The sequence below is a fragment of the Centrocercus urophasianus genome, unplaced genomic scaffold, assembly GCF_019232065.1.
Source record: "Centrocercus urophasianus isolate 14NV4802_14NV808 unplaced genomic scaffold, USGS_Curo_1.0 seq_12, whole genome shotgun sequence".
Taxonomy (NCBI): domain Eukaryota; kingdom Metazoa; phylum Chordata; class Aves; order Galliformes; family Phasianidae; genus Centrocercus; species Centrocercus urophasianus.
In genome coordinates this window covers 45,300,382-45,319,462 of record NW_024884364.1, presented here as the reverse complement: position 1 = coordinate 45,319,462, position 19,081 = coordinate 45,300,382, and the positions used below count along the sequence as shown (strand labels likewise).

At 41.6% G+C, this 19,081-nt stretch overlaps 1 protein-coding gene across 2 annotated transcripts; it reads right to left on the bottom strand.

Annotated features, from left to right (window-relative positions):
- Positions 1–5,160: 5,160 nt before the first annotated feature.
- ASB9 (ankyrin repeat and SOCS box containing 9) lies at positions 5,161–18,977 on the bottom strand. 2 transcript variants are annotated; one of them, XM_042810639.1, is made up of 8 exons: positions 18,622–18,702; positions 15,768–15,901; positions 13,365–13,444; positions 12,154–12,261; positions 11,769–11,919; positions 11,080–11,214; positions 9,523–9,714; positions 5,161–6,835 (listed from the first exon to the last, which is right to left on the bottom strand). In XM_042810639.1, the coding sequence occupies exons 2-8, from the start codon at positions 15,778–15,780 to the stop codon at positions 6,711–6,713; spliced, it is 804 nt and encodes a 267-aa protein (XP_042666573.1). In that variant the 5' UTR covers positions 15,781–15,901; positions 18,622–18,702; the 3' UTR covers positions 5,161–6,710. The 2 variants fall into 2 exon arrangements, with proteins under 2 accessions (XP_042666573.1, XP_042666572.1); XM_042810638.1 differs by lacking the exon at positions 15,768–15,901 and having other exon boundaries at positions 18,622–18,977.
- Between the last annotated feature and the right edge of the window lie 104 nt (positions 18,978–19,081).

Sequence of the window (19,081 nt, the reverse complement as noted above, 5' to 3'; positions counted from 1 at the left end):
AGATAGATAGATAGATAGATAGATAGATAGATAGATAGATAGATAGAAAAAGGGGGAAAAGATGCCGTGTGCCAGCATTGCCACCTACTGGCTGAAGTTGAACGGTTGGCAGCAGCCAGCAAAGTCCATCAGCCCGTGTCTCAGCTGCAGAGAAATATCTCAGAAACACTACAGGGCATGCAAGGAAAGCAGCCAGCAGATAGCACTGGCCATTTTTGTGGGAGAGTGTTGGGAGGATACTTTATTTACTAATACAATCACAGTGTTTTTGTCACATAGCTTCTGTGTGGCTAAAGAGGCTTGAAAGTCTTTGGCCTCTGGGAAGAAGGAAGATACCTGAGTAAGATGACAGAGAACAATTAAGGGAGTACCAAGGACAGAACAAGAAACAACTGTTTCCTTGTACAGGACAGGAGTTAGTGACCACCAGACAAAATCAGCTGGAGACTCCCACAAAACAAATGGGAGCAATTAGCCATACACAGAACATGTGGCAGAGCTACAGCTCTTTTTTAAAAAGTCCAACAGATGCTGAAAATGTACACGGATAACAAGATGGGTCTCTTCTCATTGGTGACATGTGGGACATTGAGGGACATGGTCTCAAGTTGTGCCAGGGTAAGGTTAGTTTGGACATCAGGAAAAACTTCCTTACAGAAATGGTTGTTAAGCAGTGGAATAGGCTCCCCAGGGAGGTGGTTGAGTCACCTTCCCTGGATGTGTTTAAAAACCGTTTGGATGTGGTGCTCAGGGACATAATTAGTGGAGGATTGTTAGTTAGGGTAGGATGGTTAGGTTGTGGTTGGACTTGATGATCTCTGAGGTCTTTTCAAGCCTGAGTAATTCTATGATTCTATGATTATGTCTGGGCAAATGCCCTCCCTTGTCACTCCCACACCCATTAGACTCTGACTGACGACAGCCCTACTCTGAACACCTACTCCAATGCTCTTACCTATCAAGGCACTATCAGTGAGAAACTATCAGTGAACTCAAGCCAGCCTTGCTGGATAAGCGGGGGGGAGGGAGAGCAGTTTGGATTCACAAAAAATAAGAAGGTTCTATTTCACCTGAGTGAGCAAAGACTGAATGTATTATTTCCTATGAGGGAATTTGAATTTGCCTCTATCGCCACTAAAAATTTTATGTTTCAATATCCAGGAATAGCTGCGTCCCAATCTTTTCCCCAGAATATGCCCCAAGAACAGTACAATTTGAGTATAATATTTTGAATGATTTCCACTGTTTCTGCAAGAAAAAGAACAGTGGTTATCTCCACTTGCATTGAACAGTTTGGGGTTGTTTTCTAGTTTCAGAATTAGTAAAATTAACTGTAGTCTTGAATAGAGAAATTTTCTTTTTTCTCATCTTTGGTTTTTCAGAAAGAGGTTTAGGGTAGAATGTCTGGCTGGCTAAAAAATGTCTGGGAGCTCAGAGCACAGAAACTGTCTCCTGCTCTCCCCCTCCAGTGGTCAGTGAGCAAAGAGCAGGATGTTCCCAGGGCCTGAGGAGAGCTTTGCCTTCTCTGTGGGATGAATTAATAGACTTAAATCCAAGGAAGTTGGGATATGCTTGCACCCACTACAACTAATTAGCTCAGGAGCAGAAGTGCGTTTGTTGCCCATTCCAAACCCATGAAAGTGAAAGTAATTATTACTGAAGGGAAAGCCTGTAGTTCTTGTTGAAGAGACTTAAGAAGACAGATGTGTCACTCACCAGCTTATAGAAAAACTACGTATAAACTGTTGGGAGAAATAAAAGGTTTGCCAACCCCAGTCACTGGGTCTCATTGGAATGGCACCTAAGGGGTCACGCACAAGGGTGACACTCATCAGAGCAGCTCCAGGGCCAGCAAATGGGTGCTGGAGAATTTAATACAAGCACAACCTCGCAGCACAGATAGTTCTTGTGTGGAGACAATCAGATCATCAGAGACAAAACAACACAACTCCTATTCCCCAAAATAAGTTAATAAAATGTGCGCTGCAATCCTGTATTTATCATGTTTATAATACTTTACAGGGTCTGTATGAACCCTCGGGATTCAGTCAGCATGAGACAAAAAGCTACTCTGTGACTGCTGCATTTTTTCAGGCCTTAGAAAGGAAAGCTCTAGGGATTTCAAAAACCCCAGAGCCAGCAGAGATTCCACAGTTGAATTTGTGAAGTGAGACAGCTGACCGAATATAAACCCAATTTTACTTCACAAATGAGAAAGCCATGAGTCTAAGCTTGTTTTTCTCATTGGTGGATTATTAATGATTTTCAAACACTTTAAAAATACGAATAGTGCTTGATCAGAAAAACAAAGGCTTCATCTGACCTAGAAAAGAAACAAAATCTTGCTGCTCAGTTACAAAGCCCAGGTGTGGTCTGGCTGTACTATCCAAACACTCACTGAGAGTTATAATAAGGGTTACCCTGCCAAGTGGGGATATGTGGTACATTTGTCTTTCCAGCAATAGCTCACTGCTGTCATTTTAAAGAAAAGTGGACTCCCCAAAGCATCCTTTTGCATCAGATGTTGCCTGTGTGTGTGAAAGTGCTCCATCCCTCGGAGCAGCAAGATGAGCAATGTATCAAAGAATGACAAATAATCACACAATATGCAGAGAAATAGCTCCCAGGAACATTTACTCAAAGCCAGCAGGGCACTGGCTGTGACCACAGGGCAAGGCAGTCTCTGTTTTGACAGAGACATTGTATGAATTAATCAAGAAAAAATGACTTCAGTAGCATCCAGTCCTGGACTTGGGGCGCTCAGAGGCACGAGTGCTGAGGGGAATTCAGTACATCCCATGTTTAAGGATAAAAGCTTTTTCTGTTGTCTCTACTCTAGCACTGCTAATTTGCTGTTTTGCAGTGAGTCAGTCCTATTTTGCTGAACTAGTAAATTAAAATGTCATCTTGAAAAGAATGTCAGTGGAGACTCAAAAGGACAGAATCACAGAACCACAGAATGGTTAAGTGACAGGACCAGGGGGAATGGTTTCAAACTAAAAAATAAGTTCTTCCTACTGTATGATCTAAATCTAACCTCTTTTAGTTTAAAACTATTCCCCCAGGTATTGTCACTATCAGACTGCGTAAAAAGTCATTCCCCATCTTTTTTGTAAGTCTTTAAATACTGAAAAGCTCTAATGTGACATTCACCAAATCACAAAATCATGGAGATTGGAAGGGACCTCTGGAGATCATCTAGTCCAATATCCCTGCTAAAGAAGGTTCATGAAATCCACAATTTTACTGTGGGTGCACTCTAAACTCATCCTTCATGTCATTGATGATGATGATAAATAGGAATAGATCCGATATTGGTCCCTGTGTTACAGGCCTCCAACTAGACTTTGCACCACTGACCACTACCCTCTGGGTTCAACTATTCAGCCATTATTGATTCACTTCACTATCTGCTCATATAGCACGTACTTCAACAGTTTTTCTGGGAGGATGTTTTGGACAATAGTGTCAAAGGCTTTACTGAAGTCCAGGAAGATGATAATCTACTGCTCTTCACCTATTCATCAGGCTGGTGATTTCATTACAGAAGCTGAAGAAGATGGTCAGACATGATTTCCCCTTGGTGAATGAATGCTGGCTACTCTGGATGATTTTTTTCTCTTCCGTATACCTAGGAATGGTTTCCATGATGAAAATTCCATCCCCTTCTCAGGGATGAAGGACAGGCTGTCTGACTTGTAGTTCCCTGGATCCTCCTTCTAGTCATTTTTCACCTTGCTTTTCTCTAGTCTTCAGGTAAAGATTATAGAATGACTTGCAATCACATCTGCCAGCTTCCTCAGGACTCATGGGTGCGTTTCATCACAGCCCACAGACTTGTGGATGTCCAGTCTGCTCAAGTATTCCCTGACCTGCTCTTTTCTTTCAAAGGCACGTCCTCCCTGCTCCAGCCATTTAGCTTGGGCTCTGGGATTCCCGAAGGCCAGTCTTACTAATAAAGTCTGGAGCAAAGAAGGCATTCACTTCCTTAGACCTTTCTACTTTCTTGGGTAACTAAGACTCCCCTTCACTTCAGGAGAGGGCCCACATTTTTTGTAGTCTTCATTCTGTAATTGAGGTGCTTTGCAGAAGCCCTTCTTTATGCCCATTGTATCCCTGAACATACTAAATTCTATCTGAGCTCTAGCCTTATAGCTTGATCCCTGGCTGCTTGGACAATGTCTCTGTATTCCTCCTATGTTACTCGCCCTTGCTTTCACTCTCTGCTTCCTTCTTCTGTTCCTTCTTGTGTTTGAGTTTGGCCAGAAGCTTCTTGATCATCTGTGCAGGCCTTCTGGCACTTATGCCTGTCTTATTTTTTTGTTGGGATGCATCACTCCTGAGCTAGAAGGAAGAGATCCTTGAGTACTGACGAGCCCCTTGGGCCTCTCATCCCTCTCAGGTTTTGCCTGTGACATTCGCTGCATACACTCCAAAGTTTTATATTATGTTGCAAGATTAAGATGTCTGTGTTTTCCAGCTAAGAGAGAAAAAAAATGAAAGGGCTAAAAATTGGAAAAGAAGCTGGGTACCTTTTCAACAAAACTGCAGAACAAAAACCAACTTGTGGTATGTGGCTGGTCCACCTAGTAACTGCTGGAGAACCAAAGCAATGTTACAACTAGTATCAACCACCTTTAAATAAACCAAAGTAGGAGTTTCTCATTTAAATTAGTTGTCTTCTTTTATGAAGGTGTTAACTTAGTTCAATAATTCTCATATGGAGCTGAAACAGCACTTTATAAAGCAAACTGCTAGCACTGTCATCTCTCTTTAAGCTGGTCTCTGTGGGCATACCTGGTGACACATCATAAGAAGAGGGAATTACTTTTTACAACTATTTTTTTTACAAATGTGAACTGAAGGTGGTGACTATCTCAAGTTACATCTTTTCCTGCTCTGTGAAATCTCATACTGCTATTCAGTAACCCTTAAATGAGTAAAAAAATAATTGCAAATGTCAAATTCAAACATCAGCAAAGGGCAAGATTTGAAAAGTGTCTGCATCTTAGACTCAACTTTATACATGTCTATTTAAGAAAAGCACTCTCTATGCTACTAGCCTGTAGACAGCATCATAAATAATCAGTGTTCAGCCCAAAGATCCATAGTATCAGGCAGTATTCATTTTATCATTTTTAAAAAATGAAAGAAAATCAAAACGGAATATAAGCCATTTATTTTTTTAACTAATATCACATACAATTCTGTGTTGATAGCCATTTAACTGCCAGCAAAATAATAGCAAAAAATCTGATAAAATATATTCATACAGTCTTTCAAATCCTGCATTATATTTGTTTTCAAATACAGAAACATCCAAACTTCATCTGTATTTAACTTATTTGGTTTGCATCTTGTACAGCTTTTACAGCTTATAACTGCATAAGTGCTGATGTATAAAGATGTAATTTGCCAGTGTTGATCATGATTTATATTAAAATAAATAAGCAAATCTACTGAGATGATACAAACTGAGCAAACAGAATTCATCCTAATTATGCATGATCTGAGGGATTCAAGGAAGCAAAGTTAAGGTATGAAATTTCCAGATGAAAAGCAATCTAGAAGCAATGCCCTCACCATCTTCTCTGATCAATTTTATCCTGCTATTAACATTACTCGGATAAAGTAATAAAATAAGATGCTTAAAGGTAACTGATCTAACTAGTAGGAAAAAAAAAATAGTTATTGATCTAAAATGTAATAAGAGGGATTTTCAGCTTTCAGATGTGTCACCAATGCAGGGATTCTTCACGCTTAACACTAATCTTCAAAAAGTTAAGCACTAGGTTAGCTGTCTGTTCCCTGCCTGTTCAACGGAGATTCAGCTTATGCAAGATATTGACTTTAGAAGGATCCATCCATAATAAACAACTTTTTTTTTCAGAATATAAAAACAAATGTCGATTTTTCTCCTTCAATAAGAGGGAAAGAGTAGAGGTGGACATCTTAAAGCAGCCAGTGAATGTTTATATAGTTCAAATAATGTGTGATGAACTGAGTCAGGTCAGTGAAGATTTCTAGAGGTCCGTGTCCCATAACAAGGGAATTCAAGGACCTATCTGTGCTTGTCATTTTGTCCCATTAGGGCACAATTTAGTGTCCACAGACCAACAGAACTTCTTTCTGGGTCTGATCAGCACAAAAATTAACCTCTCGTATCAGACACGTGCATCCAGCAGTTGTGTTATCCAACTTTGCAAGTAGGTTGAGTTCCTTTTCCTTACTCTTATGGTGGTGTGGATACAGCCCTCACAAATGGCAGCACTAAGCCTGTTTGCTGAAAAAACGAGCTATCCTTAAACGTACACAAAGTGCTGCTCATGCTGTGTTGAGATATGTACTTTCTTTGTAAGGTTTTGTCAGCCGTGAGCCCTCTGAAACTGTGCCAGGATTCAGAGAATCAAGAGGTCTATCTGAAAAGATGGTGCTCATTTCCTGCCCCTTCTAGGAGGCTCTTGAGACACATTTCTATGCTCTACAGTACAGCCATGCAGAATAGCTCCTTTTCAAGTCACTGTTTGGCTGGGGGTGATGCTGAGGACTCAGCAAGTTAGTTGTTCCCATGTTTCTCAGACCCAGGGCTTTACCAGGGACCAGTAGCTATCACAAATCAACACTTCACGTGTTGGTAACAGTGCTGGTGAGAAATTTTTCTTCAACAAACCTTGCTGTGCTATTAAGGCACCATTTTATACTTGAAAGGCTTAAACATGAAGAAGAAAACGTTTCAGCTCTTCAGGAAGGAGAAGGCCAGTTATTTTCTGATGCTGCTTGTGTCCAAAGCACCTCCTGATGCACAAGCGGCAGAGCTGCATCAAGGACAGCGGCCCTGGAGAGAGACAGGAGATATGTTACACATATGGCCTTATCTCCCCAAGGCCCACCACAGACATGCAGCCCCAGCACACTTGGTAGTGCAATGCCATGCCTATATCCACCAAAGGATGTCAACCCACCATTTGGTTAAAGCCTCTTCACTATCATTATACACTCACAATAAGCATTAACAGAATAATTCCTTCCCTTTTTAACTTGCACAGGTGTTAAACAGCTTGTGTTGTTTGTGAAGGGATGATTGATGCTTCCTTCAAAGGCTTCCCCCCACAGACTTTCATTGAGATCCAGGATTCCAGCCCACTGTTTGAAACTTATTTCATAACAGAGACAAACACATAGCAAAAGAAATGCTACATAATCCTTATTTAAGCCTTCCTGATTAACCAGTTCCATGCTGATAAATACAATCCATGCTGAAGAATCTAGTGCTATTTTCAACCCCTTTATTTAAGTATAATGACATTAAGGGCTTATTTGGGAGGCTTATCCTTTTCATGAAAGGTTAGATACTGTGCAGTGCTTTTGATGGCAGCACCAGTCACTATTCAGATCTCAACCTACCACTTGTACAGCCCTGTGCTGCATATGAGGTTGACCAGCACTGACAGCAGTGAGGGACTTCCAGGGGAAAAGGAGAAGTGAAGGGCAGATCACAGAATCATAGAATGGCTTTGGTTGGAATGAACTTTAAAGAGCATTAAGCTTCAACCCCCCCTACCATGGGCAGGCTTGCAAATGCAAGCAAGCAGTGAGAACAAATGAAGGGTTGGTTATCATGCATGTGGAGGAGATGATAAGAAGAAAATGTAGAAAGCAAGAGGGAGATGGGAGGGGACAGCGATGGTACCAGCAGTCATGAGTGAGTGGATAAGATAGTGGTAACCAGAGAAGCTGAGGTGGAGAAATGAAGTGTGGTGAGGAGAGAATGCAGACTACAGCACAAAAAGCAGGTGCAAGCAGGCTCTTCACAACCATTCAGAAACCATTTATGGGTTGTTTGCAAGCCCTTTGCTGCACATGTTGGACCCTGTTGCAATGCCAGCATGGCATGTGGTGGTGTGCACAGGGAAAGGGGTGCAAGATTTGTGTGCTGGACCTATGAGGCCTGTAAGGAACTACGAGGTCTGTGATGAGCTATGGGGCCCATGAGGAGCTATGGGGCCCATGAGGAGATTCTGATCCCTGCAAAATCAGAGGATGCAATGTGCACACCCCTCTCCTGGGTCGCAACCATTCAACAGCCCCAGGAGTCAGACATCATCTGCCCATCAGATATCACCCTACTCAGGAAAAGACATGTTGGAGAACATCAGAAAAACACCAGTCAGCTGCAAAATACCCTGCAGGCATTCATCATTTCTAACTTGAATTGCTGAATTTTGCTTAGAAAAGACCCTTTTTTGCCCAAGCCCTTAGCTCAGCCATGGCAGTTTTCATGACAGCTCCATAGGGCTTCCCTGGGATTTTTTTTTTATCTCAAATAAGCAAGACACATGTGGTGCCTTAGGAGTCACGAGGATCATGCAGCAAGGTTTTGAGTTTGAAAAGATCACCACTTCGTGCATCGTACATTAGGCTGAGAAACCAGATGTCTGCTGCACATACATAACACGCACAGCACAGCTGTTTCCACGTTATTATTTTCATATTACATTTCCACGAAGGGCCTGATTCATCACTTTATTATTCCACCTTTACCTTGCTGTAAATCTGTTTATGACAATAACCATGTCTACATTTAGTAGAATTGTGGGTCAGTGATTTGCTTAAAATAATGAAAATCCAGATTATTTATTACTTTGTGTGGCTTACTGACTGAATGAGAGCACCTAAAGAACACAAGAACTCCAACACTAAAAAATTTATTCTAATTTCCCTCAAGAATAGTAAGTAAAATGCATCTCCCTCATTCATTAAAGTATTTGTAACCAGTCAAACAACATAGACCTGGAACAATTTTATTTGCATGTTCTAAATAAGCACTTCCTAAGGTTTAACCCTACAGCTTGATACTTTTAGAGTACACAATACATAACATTGGCCTTCCAAGAAAATCTAGTGTATATATACACATATTCATTATATCATTCTTCTGTAGTTTTCCTTAATTCCTACAAAATAATGAATATAGTCTCATTTTAAAGATAATTTTGCACCTACACAAGGTTTTGTCCCCAGAATAAAAGTAAATACCAATCAACTAGAAGATCACTGTTATAATTTCTAATGTATGTAGTATTTGGCATGTGTCTAAAAGCTGGCACACCGTAAAAATTGAGGATCCTAGTCCTAGTATTCATCAGATAAACACAATTCTTACCAGAGTTGATTTTCTATTCACGTTTGTTGGCATGTTCCAGACAACATTTCTGGCTTTATTCCCATCCCAGACTCATGAGAATTTTTTTACCCTGAGCTCTATCTTGCATCACACTGAAAGCTCAATATGGTTTCTCCCTGATGCAGTGTTCATAGACCTGTTGGTCAAAAGATGGGTAGTCACCACTGTTATCACCAATATACTCTGACACAGAAGGAGACAGTGTCCTAATATCAGCAAATTCAGGTACCCTTTCTTATTCTGTTTTGTAGAACTACAAGTACAGAATACTACAGCCTTGTGCAGCACTTTGTATGATTTTTCCCTCATGAAGGAAAAAAACAAGTGCTAAGAGACACCTTCTTTCTGCAGGAACAGTCGACCCAAAGGGCTGCCAGGTGGAACCAGCTCCATCGGCCTTTTGCTTTCAGCATTCTTTGCCCAAATGTCTGCTCCGAAGTCAATCAGCAGCATCACCAGCTCTACACTGCAGCTCCTGGCAGCGGCGTGCAGTGGGGACTCCAGGCCCTTGCCAATGTTCACGTTTGCACCTGAATATGAAGAGATGACAAGGAATAATTTCCACTTCCCGCATTAGCTGCTATTTCTCTGAACAATCCATAAATACTGTAGCATTCCCCTAGAGGTGGATTCCTGTCCTTTAGGTCTTGGTCCCACAATTTGCTTACGGACTACTTGTACTGGCTGTGAAGCAGTGAAGTTATGAAAATGATCCCAAAGGTTCAATGCACAAAGGAAGTCTTTCACACACAGCCCAGCCCACAGACTTCTTGAAGTCTCACGAAAGAGTAGTTCCACCTATCGATCTAATTTGCTCCTATCCCACCTCACCATTCCTTTAAAATGCATGCAAGGTTTCACCCTGCTCCATAACAGAGGCTTAAGCTGATTTCCAGGTGCTGAGTTACCAAGCCTGCTCAGGAAAAAAAAATGTGAGGATGGAAAAGTTTTGAGGCCCTTAATAGTGGAGAATATAAGCACTCTCTGATCCCCAAGTGCTCCTCAGTCTGTTATCCTGAGCTAATGCCTCACAAAACGTGTGAACTGCAGAACCAATTCATGACTATAACATTTTTGAAGCACATTTTCTTTCCTACAAACAGGAGGCAGCAAAGACAAAAGGCAAAGAACAGAAAATAATAGGCAAAAGTGAATTCTTAATCTATATTTGATTTATTTAGGAAAAGATCATTGTGTTAAATCATGCATGATGTCATCTAAATGTCTTTTTTTCAAAGGAGTTTGGTCGGCTCACCATTTCCATATGAGCTATGTGCTATATTTTGTTATGCAGCCCCTCTTTATTAGAAGAGATGCACTGCCATAGGTAAGAAATGGCCTTGCGTAGTTATCCAAGTGGTCAGATTTGTAGTTAGATTTATCTGAGGAAAAGCATACAGTGCTAAATGTTTTTACTCCATGTTGGAAATGTTTCACACATTTTATGAACTTCGTAAGAATTAAAACATTTGCAAAAGAAGTATGTAAGTATAAAAGTATATATATAAAAGTATATATGTAAGTATAAAAGAAGTATATAAGTTTAGTCATTTCTGTTGAGTAAAGAGGATGGAAGAAAAAACAAAGTATCTTGCTACTCTCTTCAAATAGCTACAGAAGCACAAATACATGGACACTGGAGAGGATGGTGGTGTTCTGGGCACCACCAGCAGCATGAAATCCAGGATGATACAACTCCCATCACTTTGTTGGGAGTTGTAAAGCTCATTTCCTGGTCAAGAAGGTCCTGTTTACCCTGCTCCCCTCTTTAGCACAGAACTGCCATTGAGACAAAAACTTCTCCAGATCCCAAAGTAGGAATTTCTCCAAATCGTTGCTGAAAAGACAAACATTACAGGGAAGGAAAATACACCATCCTTTATTTTTCCTTTTACCTGACTCAAGTAGCTTTCTGGCACAGTCCACTTGTTGGTTCTCACAAGCTACATAAAGTGGAGTACCTAGATGGTTGATGTTGTGATCTATGTTCACCCCATGGGATGTGAGGAGCTCAACACACTGCACATGACCTAAAAGGGGTAAAGGGAGAGTCAACTCGCAGAGATCAGGCATTTTGCAACAGTCCAAATTCTCTGATGCAGAAGTGTGATTTGGCAAAGATTCATTGCTTTGTCAAGAGGTGACTGTAATACATGGATCCACTATCCTTACTCCGGTGTTTTCAATCAGAAAAACAGGAACTGCAAATCCAGTTTGAAAATATGCTAAAGCCCCTACATTATATCCGACTCATTACAGATATCTACTGAAGATGAGATGAATCATGCTGGATTTCTCTTCTTTTGAAGACGACCAGACAACTCTTGAATCTCTATGTAAGAGGCAGCTGATTTGGACAGTGCATCCCCTTCCAGGGGTCACCACATGAACCCAGAGGCCCTGAGAGCAGCAATAAGTGGCCCTTGGTGAGCACGAGGGGTGGGAGCAAGTGCAACACTTGTGATGAGAGTAAGAAGGAAGGAACAATTCCTAGCCTAAATCATGAAGATCTTCTTTACCTCTCTCTTTCACTTCCCCAAACTTCTAGCAAGTTACAAAACAGTGCTGACACCCATGAGGTTACCTCTCTTAGCAGCTTCATGGATGGGGGATGCCAAGTCACAGGGCGGGTGCAGGTTGGCCCCATGTTGCAGCAGTAAATTCAAACAAGCCACACTGCCACTGACACATGCACTGAACAAAGGAGTGTGCCAGTCAACAGTAACCCCATTCACCTGGGGGAAGAATAAAAACAACACTGGAACAGGTTGCCCAGAGAAGTTGTGGATGTCCCATCACTGTAAGTGTTCAAGGCCAGGTTGGATGAGACTTTCGGCAACTTGGTCTGATGGGAAGCATCCCAGCCCACAGCAGGGGGGTTGGAACTAAATCATCTGTGATCTAGCATTAAATTGTCATAATAAAACATGTTAACACTAGAGACAGTATCTTGTCCATGATGTACTTACCTTAGCACCATGCTTTAATAGGAAATTGGCACAAGCAGCATGACCACCTAAGCAGGCTTCGTGGAGAGGAGACACATGGTCTGCAGTAACAAGATTAACATCACTCCCCTGATGAAAGAAAATAACATTACAGCCAACTACAAAACAAACAAACAACAACAGCAACAACCCACCACTCTTCCTAACAATCCTTGAAGACCGATTTAATCACAACTTTCTCAACTGCTTGGAGTTACTAGGTAAGCAATGTAAGAGCCTGTTGTGCTTCAGCTGGAACAGACACTGGAACATCATATCAGAGGTCATGCCTTTTACACATCACTAATCAATACAGACAGCTGTGGTCAACGAACTGTCCAACAGAACAATGCAGACATCCTTTTAGGCATTCTGCTTTATTTTACTTCAACTACATCTAACAAACTAACTCCACTAACAGCAAACAAACTCTGAAATAAACAAGATTAGAGCTCACAATATGGCATGCCTGCCTCTTGTTTACATGTCTGCTTGTGTCTTTGTCCTCCAGTCTGTGACTGCTTGAATGGAACAAACTCAGAAGTACTTTTGATATATATATTTGATATACTTTCTCTGATTATGGCACCTTTTGAAGAAAAGTTGGCTTCTTCGTTAGGAACCATGGAATTGACTGTACTACAGGATCTTTTCTATCAGTCTTCATGATCCAAAAGGTTCAAGTGGAAGAGTTTCCAATCACTACTCTCTTTCCTCCACTGGCTAAATCCACTAATTTTGAGGGAACAGAGCAGTGAGGTTCAGAAATTTCTTCTCCCCAGCTATGCCCTTGTTTGGGAGGAGCAAGGCCTTTAAGCACTTTAAGCACTTCAAAGAGCACCAGAAACAGATGTCTGGGAGCCTGAATTGAAGCCTCAGCTGGAGTCTTGTCTGTGCCTGGAACTGCCCCCACCAAAGGCAGCAAGTGCTGGTCATGGGCACAGGAGCTGCAGAACGAGCCCTGTGGCTGCCCACAGGAACAGCAGCTGCGGTCTTGTTGTCTACAACCCAAGATGCAGGTCTTCAGGTTAGCATGCAGAATTTGTGTAAGGCAAATAAACGTAAAAAAAAATATGTTACACATAGACTTTTGGTCAACATGACTTTCTCACTCTGGATGTTTCAGAGTAAAACACAGACTGCATTCAGCAACTGAACCCAGTAGAGATCATACTGACTTGGCAGAGCAATACCTGGTTGATGAGCTTCTTCAGAGCAAGCAGACGCCCATGGATAGATGCATCATGTAAAGGAGACCAGTCTGAAACAAAGTCTGCACAAAGAGAAAGACAGAAAAAATGTCTAACATTTTCATGGACTGTTTCATCAGTGTACTTTACTTCAACTGTGTGAACCAGTAATCCTCCTCTAATTTATTACTTGAGCCACCAAGCTTTTCTTGGAGAGGCCGCAGGGAGGGAGTGAAAAAACAGGATGGGTTCACTCTGGGTGTGTTTTGAATTCATCCCATGTTAGTGCTGAGCAGCTGTGTTCCCATTCAGAAGACAAGAGAATGATTTACAGAACACCACCTTGTTCTGACTGAGCTTGTCTCTTGGTTTGAATTATTTCCAGTGCCTTTGTTTTCACAAGCTCATTACGCTTTAACAATTAGCTCAAAAGGAGCATGCTTTGGAAAGGGTACAGCTGCTCAGTCATTCACCCCTGCTCAGAGATGGGCTCGATTCAACAATATGTAACTAGAGACTGTACCAAAGTACAGGGAGACAAATTGTGTTACCTGTTGATTTTGTGTCTCAGTTTTCAGTCTAGTGTCAGCCTCTGCAGTGGTGCATTTTAAATAATAGCTATATTGTTGGCACTGTGGAAGCCATAAAAAGTAAATGTAGATGAAAGCTCAAGGAAATGGTCTGCCTTTTAGCAGATTTTAGTTTTCATGCTTGAACATTTACAGGAGGAAAGAAAGCACTCAGCTTTAGGTGAAGCAGATTTGGTGAAAAACACCGTATTTCCAGAAAGGTTTTTCTTTAAGGAAGAGACATGATTTCACCCTAAGAACATGTGGACTGCAAGATCTCTTGCTGCTCTGCCTCACTGGGCCAAGGCAAAAGAGCAAGAGGACTTGCAAATGACCTGTTCTCTGATACTGAAGCAAATGAAACTCCTCAGCAGTATGGGAACACCTACCACGACCCTGAGATCTACTTGTGTCTCAGCACACGATCCCTCCATTTCTCCAAGGGACAGCGCAGGGAATGGGATACCCACTGAATGGTAGTAAGGACACAAGCTCAGGTCACAAAGGGAGTAATTTAACTTAGATATGTCATAAGGAAAGTATTCCTACAACTATGCTAAAAGTATTCATATTCTAAGTGCCTGTATAAAAAAACCCCATATTTTCTCTTACTAGGTCTTATGCAAAAGACTGACATAAGGGCACTATGGCATATGGTTTAGGAAGCAAAAAAAAAGGTTTGCATCAGAAACAGAATTCTAACTCTTACTTTGAAGTAATCTTGATATTTCAAAACTGATGTACAGAAAAAATACCACATGCCAAAAATAATTTCTGGAAATGAGTCAGCATAGTTCTGGTTGAATGAAGGAGGCATGGGAGGGAACCTTTATGATTAAATTTGGTAACAAACCTGTTAAGTCATGTAGAGAGCTTTTCTGAAAGATTTATTTGACAGGCAAAAACATTATTTGATGCATTTTACAGGACATACCTTTCCTCAATTTGCAGCTTAATATAAAGGTCTGAGGAAATACTTTACACTTCATTTCCATAGCTGCTATATCTGTTCTTTGTTTTAACACAGTGAAACAAACTAATGCAAACCTGACAGTCCTCCAAATATTAACAGAGGGGCCCTTTAGCATTGCAATTTTATGGCTCAGGGCCACCAGAGAACACTAATCCCTCTAGGAGATATTTACCTCCTTCAGTATTCATTGCCTCAAAACTCAATATCTGGTCTATGTTAATAGCCCAGGTACTCCCGGGAAGAAAAATAAGCATTTCCAGAGGGCATTTCACCCATCTTCTGCCTGCCTCTTCCTGAGTTCCATAGGTCCTGCACCACAGCTTGTACTTGCAGTAAGTTCATAACCATTCTTTGGCCTTAGCAAGTGGAAAGCAATTTCCAGAAGCTATGGTTCTAGTCTCATGAGGATATGTCATTTGATAATGACAGCAAAACCATGGTACAATTATTAAAGCACAGTATTATTAACTAACTAAAATAGCTGTGCTTTAAAAGTGATGTGTATCAAATAGTGCTTGTTAAATTACCTTCACCTGTGTAAAATTAAATATCTCATTTTCCAAGGTGCAAAGCTGAAAAGCATCTCTACTTGTTTGCATTAAACACCTCAGGAATGCCAGGCACAGTGCATTGTGTGTACTAAGGTGACTGTCTAACATTTTCCTATGCTTTTTCAGTGACCCTCATTGTGCTGTTTTGAGTAGTTCTGTGAGAAGGCCCAAATCAGCAGTGATAAGAGCAAGGGAAAACCAAACCCCACAGGCATCACTAAGCAAAGATCTCTGATTTTATGAACTTTTTATAATGCAGATGGTAGCATACTGGCAGATAAACTTTGTTTCTCTTATCTTGAACTGAGCTCACCTCTACCAGGCATGTTCTCCAGTGGCTACACCACGTTTCACCATGCTGTCTTTCTTACCCATCCTGCAAGTGTTAACTCTGGTTGTGTATCCAGTGCCATGGTGTTACCAATGCTGTTGCCAGATGTTAATCAGCTGTAAGGAAACGTTTACAAGAGTTCTAAAGATCTAGATTGAAGAACAAGTTTTCTGAGCAGTGCTTGATCTCTTTTTGGTCAAATACCTAGCATTCTGTATAAACTAACATGATGTTATACTATCGTGTAATTGTTTTGGTGACAAAGAGGGAGGTGCATGGTCTGCTCTATCCACATGCAGCCCTTATCCATCCAACTCAGTGTTTTCTTGAGGAAAAAGCAAGTTTCCATTAAGACTCCAGACCATAGTCATCTGTGGAATGATGATTAACTTCTAATTTCATGAATTTGTAACAGTGAATTAGAAGACTGACCAGCAAAAACATCAAAGATAAGGGTCACTGGAAAATAAAAGGTGTATATGCAAGGATGTCCTAACCCACTTGGGCATCCTGTAGTAGGCAGGACTGGGTCCTTTATCCTAAAAAGAAGTGAAGGCCTAAGATAGCTTTAAGATCATCTTGGGTACATTGTGAATAGAGGGTTCTGCTGACTGCATGGCACAGTAGATAGAATATCAGTAATATAAATTATCACTATTATTGACATGTACAGGCATCTGATTAAAGCCTAAGTAAATGTCAATGCTAACTAGCCCTAGACTTCTTAAATTCTCAAATAGTGACATTTGAGAAAGTTCTTAAAATACTTTGCCATCACAGCAGTCCACGTAGAGAAAGTCCAGTGTACACAGTTGGCACAGTTGCATTCACTGCATGTACTGCCACAGCAATGCAAATTTCTGCTTCCCGAAAATATGTACAATTGCTTTCTCATGGAGAAATGAGCCTGTTAATCCATATTTGAAATTTCCCTGCACCTTGATCCACAAGCAACCTCTGTCAAGCCTCATGGCTTTCAGCATCCAAAAGCCGCTGTTTTTTTATGGCATAGGGCCATCCAGCTCCCCTTTCACTGCTGAAACTGCAGCCAACCCAGAGGTTACATGAAACCTCTGGTCCTACTCGATTGCACTGCATCCACCTGGGCCCATGAATTCTGGCAGGGCAGCTACAGAGGGAGCCTTATACCAGTAACTGCACGAACAACCAAGCTTTGACTGCTGCCTGTGGATGTGCTTGCAGCACGTTTCTAGAAGAGCATTCATTCTGTGGTGGAGGCTGAAAGCATATTTTTCCAGTCTCTGGTCATGAGGAGGGTGTCAGTCACTCAGTAACTCCCTGGGTTGCTTTCATTTCATGGTAAGCTCACACAGTGCAGCTCACAAGGGTCTCTACAATTCTTTCAGCTGAGGCATGCTCTTGCATACACATTTACATATACATGGCATACTATGACATGACATACTATGGCATTATGTATAACAATACTATGAATGATTTTTCATATTTGAAGGCTTTCACCTAATACTTGTGATATATGTAGCCAAAAACATTCCTGTTGCAAACCATCAGCAGAGCTTATTGACAGGCAGACAAAAAAAGAACATGATGAGCTCCAGCACCCAACAGACCAAGCCACCCATGCTGCCTGTAGGTTCCCTCCCTCCCAGACTCCATTTTGGCAGAACTGATCTCCCATGTGAACTGGGTTTGGTTCACACTGTGTTATGACATTGCCATCCCTCCCCTCCCACCCTAGACTCAGTGCTCAGTGCACGCACACACACAAAGGAGGAGCAGCAGGCAACACAGCCAACATACTGATCATCTTTATGCTGTAGTTTGCCTCTGTTTATTTTTCAGTGTCCTATTTTTCTATGTGGTAAGAATGGAAGTGTTCTCAATAGCCCTGAAAAAGAGGAAGGACACTGTGAAGTCGTATTATCTTAATTTCCCTCCATGATCCCACTTCACTGACCATGAACTGAAGGAATGGTGTCTCAGGAATGGGGGTGCAGGGAACATTACAAGCTAAGCTGCTGTGTAAAGATAAATTCTTTGTCCTTGGTCGGTCACCATGCCATATTTTCAATGGCTCTGGGCCAGCCAACAGAGCAACAATCAGAGTGAGGCCATTTATTTGAATAACTTCACCACTGACCACAACAGCTTTGGTCACAGCTGATCATAGTGCTGTAGCCATTGTGGAAGAACCTGCATGGGTGAATGGCTGGGCTTGGGCAAGGGCATTTGGGCCTGCTGACTGGAAAGAATAAGAAAATTAAAAAGAAAAGAGGAAGGAAAAAAAAAGAAGAAGAAGAAGAAAAAAAAAAAAAAGGAAAAATAGATAAAAGAATTAAAAATTAAAAAAAAGTAAAACCAGATAAAAGAAAAGAAAAAAGGAGAAAAAAAAAAAAATAAAAACCAGGAGGTAAAGGAAGGAAAGAACGGAGAAACGAAAGGGGACAAAAAAAAAAAAAAAAAAAAAAAAAAAAATCGGAAGGAAAGATAAAGAAAAGAGGAACTGAGCCAACACTGAGCGGGCACCAATCGAAGTTCAACATGCCACACTGCAATCTCTTTTTTAGTTTGCCGTAGTTCAATTACTGCATTTGTTTATGCTTGCATGAACTGCACTACAAAATCTGACACTTTTTCTGTGATGCACCAGGAAAAAAAAGAAAAAAAAATAACAACCATAAGAGAAATCAGTATCGAGCATGGACAACTTACTAAAATCCCTTTTGAAGAGCAAGAGCACGGGGACGTGGCTGCGGATCTGCACTGAAGTGTAACTTCTATAGAAGCGTGCCTTTGCAGCCTGACCCTGCCCGCTGCCGGCAGTCGTGAGGGCAGAGGCAGGAGCCTTACTCACCCCTCATCAGCACCTCTGATGGAGTCGTTGCAGGCACCTGGCCTCCTGCTCCTTTCGACTTGCTGCCGTTTTGATTCATTCCCTCCTCATCCATTTCAGCCCCGTCTGTCCAGTGTCTGTTTTCTCACTTCACGGTCACTCGAAGGAGTTCAAATTCCATCGTTCACTACGAGCCCCCGCGTGCAGGAGCGATCTGCCCAGCAGATAAGCGCTAGAGAATCGGCCGCAGGCTGAGACTGGTGCTGCACCGCTTTGTGCAGAAACTTAAGTACCTAGGCTGGAGTTAGGGAAACACCTCCCTGGCCGTGCTGGTAAACAGCCAGTGATCAGGCAGACCACACTGCACGAAGCGAGAGATGTGCCTGATGTCATATCCTCCCCAACTCCGCGCCCAATCGGGGAGCCGGCCGGCTGTTTTTATCAGGAAGGAAATTCTGGGTTTGCCAAAAAAAAAAAGAAA

What these genes read in the sequence shown, in the direction of transcription:
- ASB9 (XM_042810638.1), bottom strand. Translation starts at nt 18,715, where the DNA reads ATGGATGAGGAGGGAATGAATCAAAACGGCAGCAAGTCGAAAGGAGCA. An exon ending in ATCAGAGGTGCTGATGAGGG is followed by an intron (nt 13,445 to 18,621) that starts GTGAGTAAGGCT and finishes CTCTTTGTGCAG; the next exon opens with ACTTTGTTTCAGACTGGTCT. An exon ending in CAGAAAGCTACTTGAGTCAG is followed by an intron (nt 9,715 to 11,079) that starts GTAAAAGGAAAA and finishes CTTCATATTCAG; the next exon opens with GTGCAAACGTGAACATTGGC.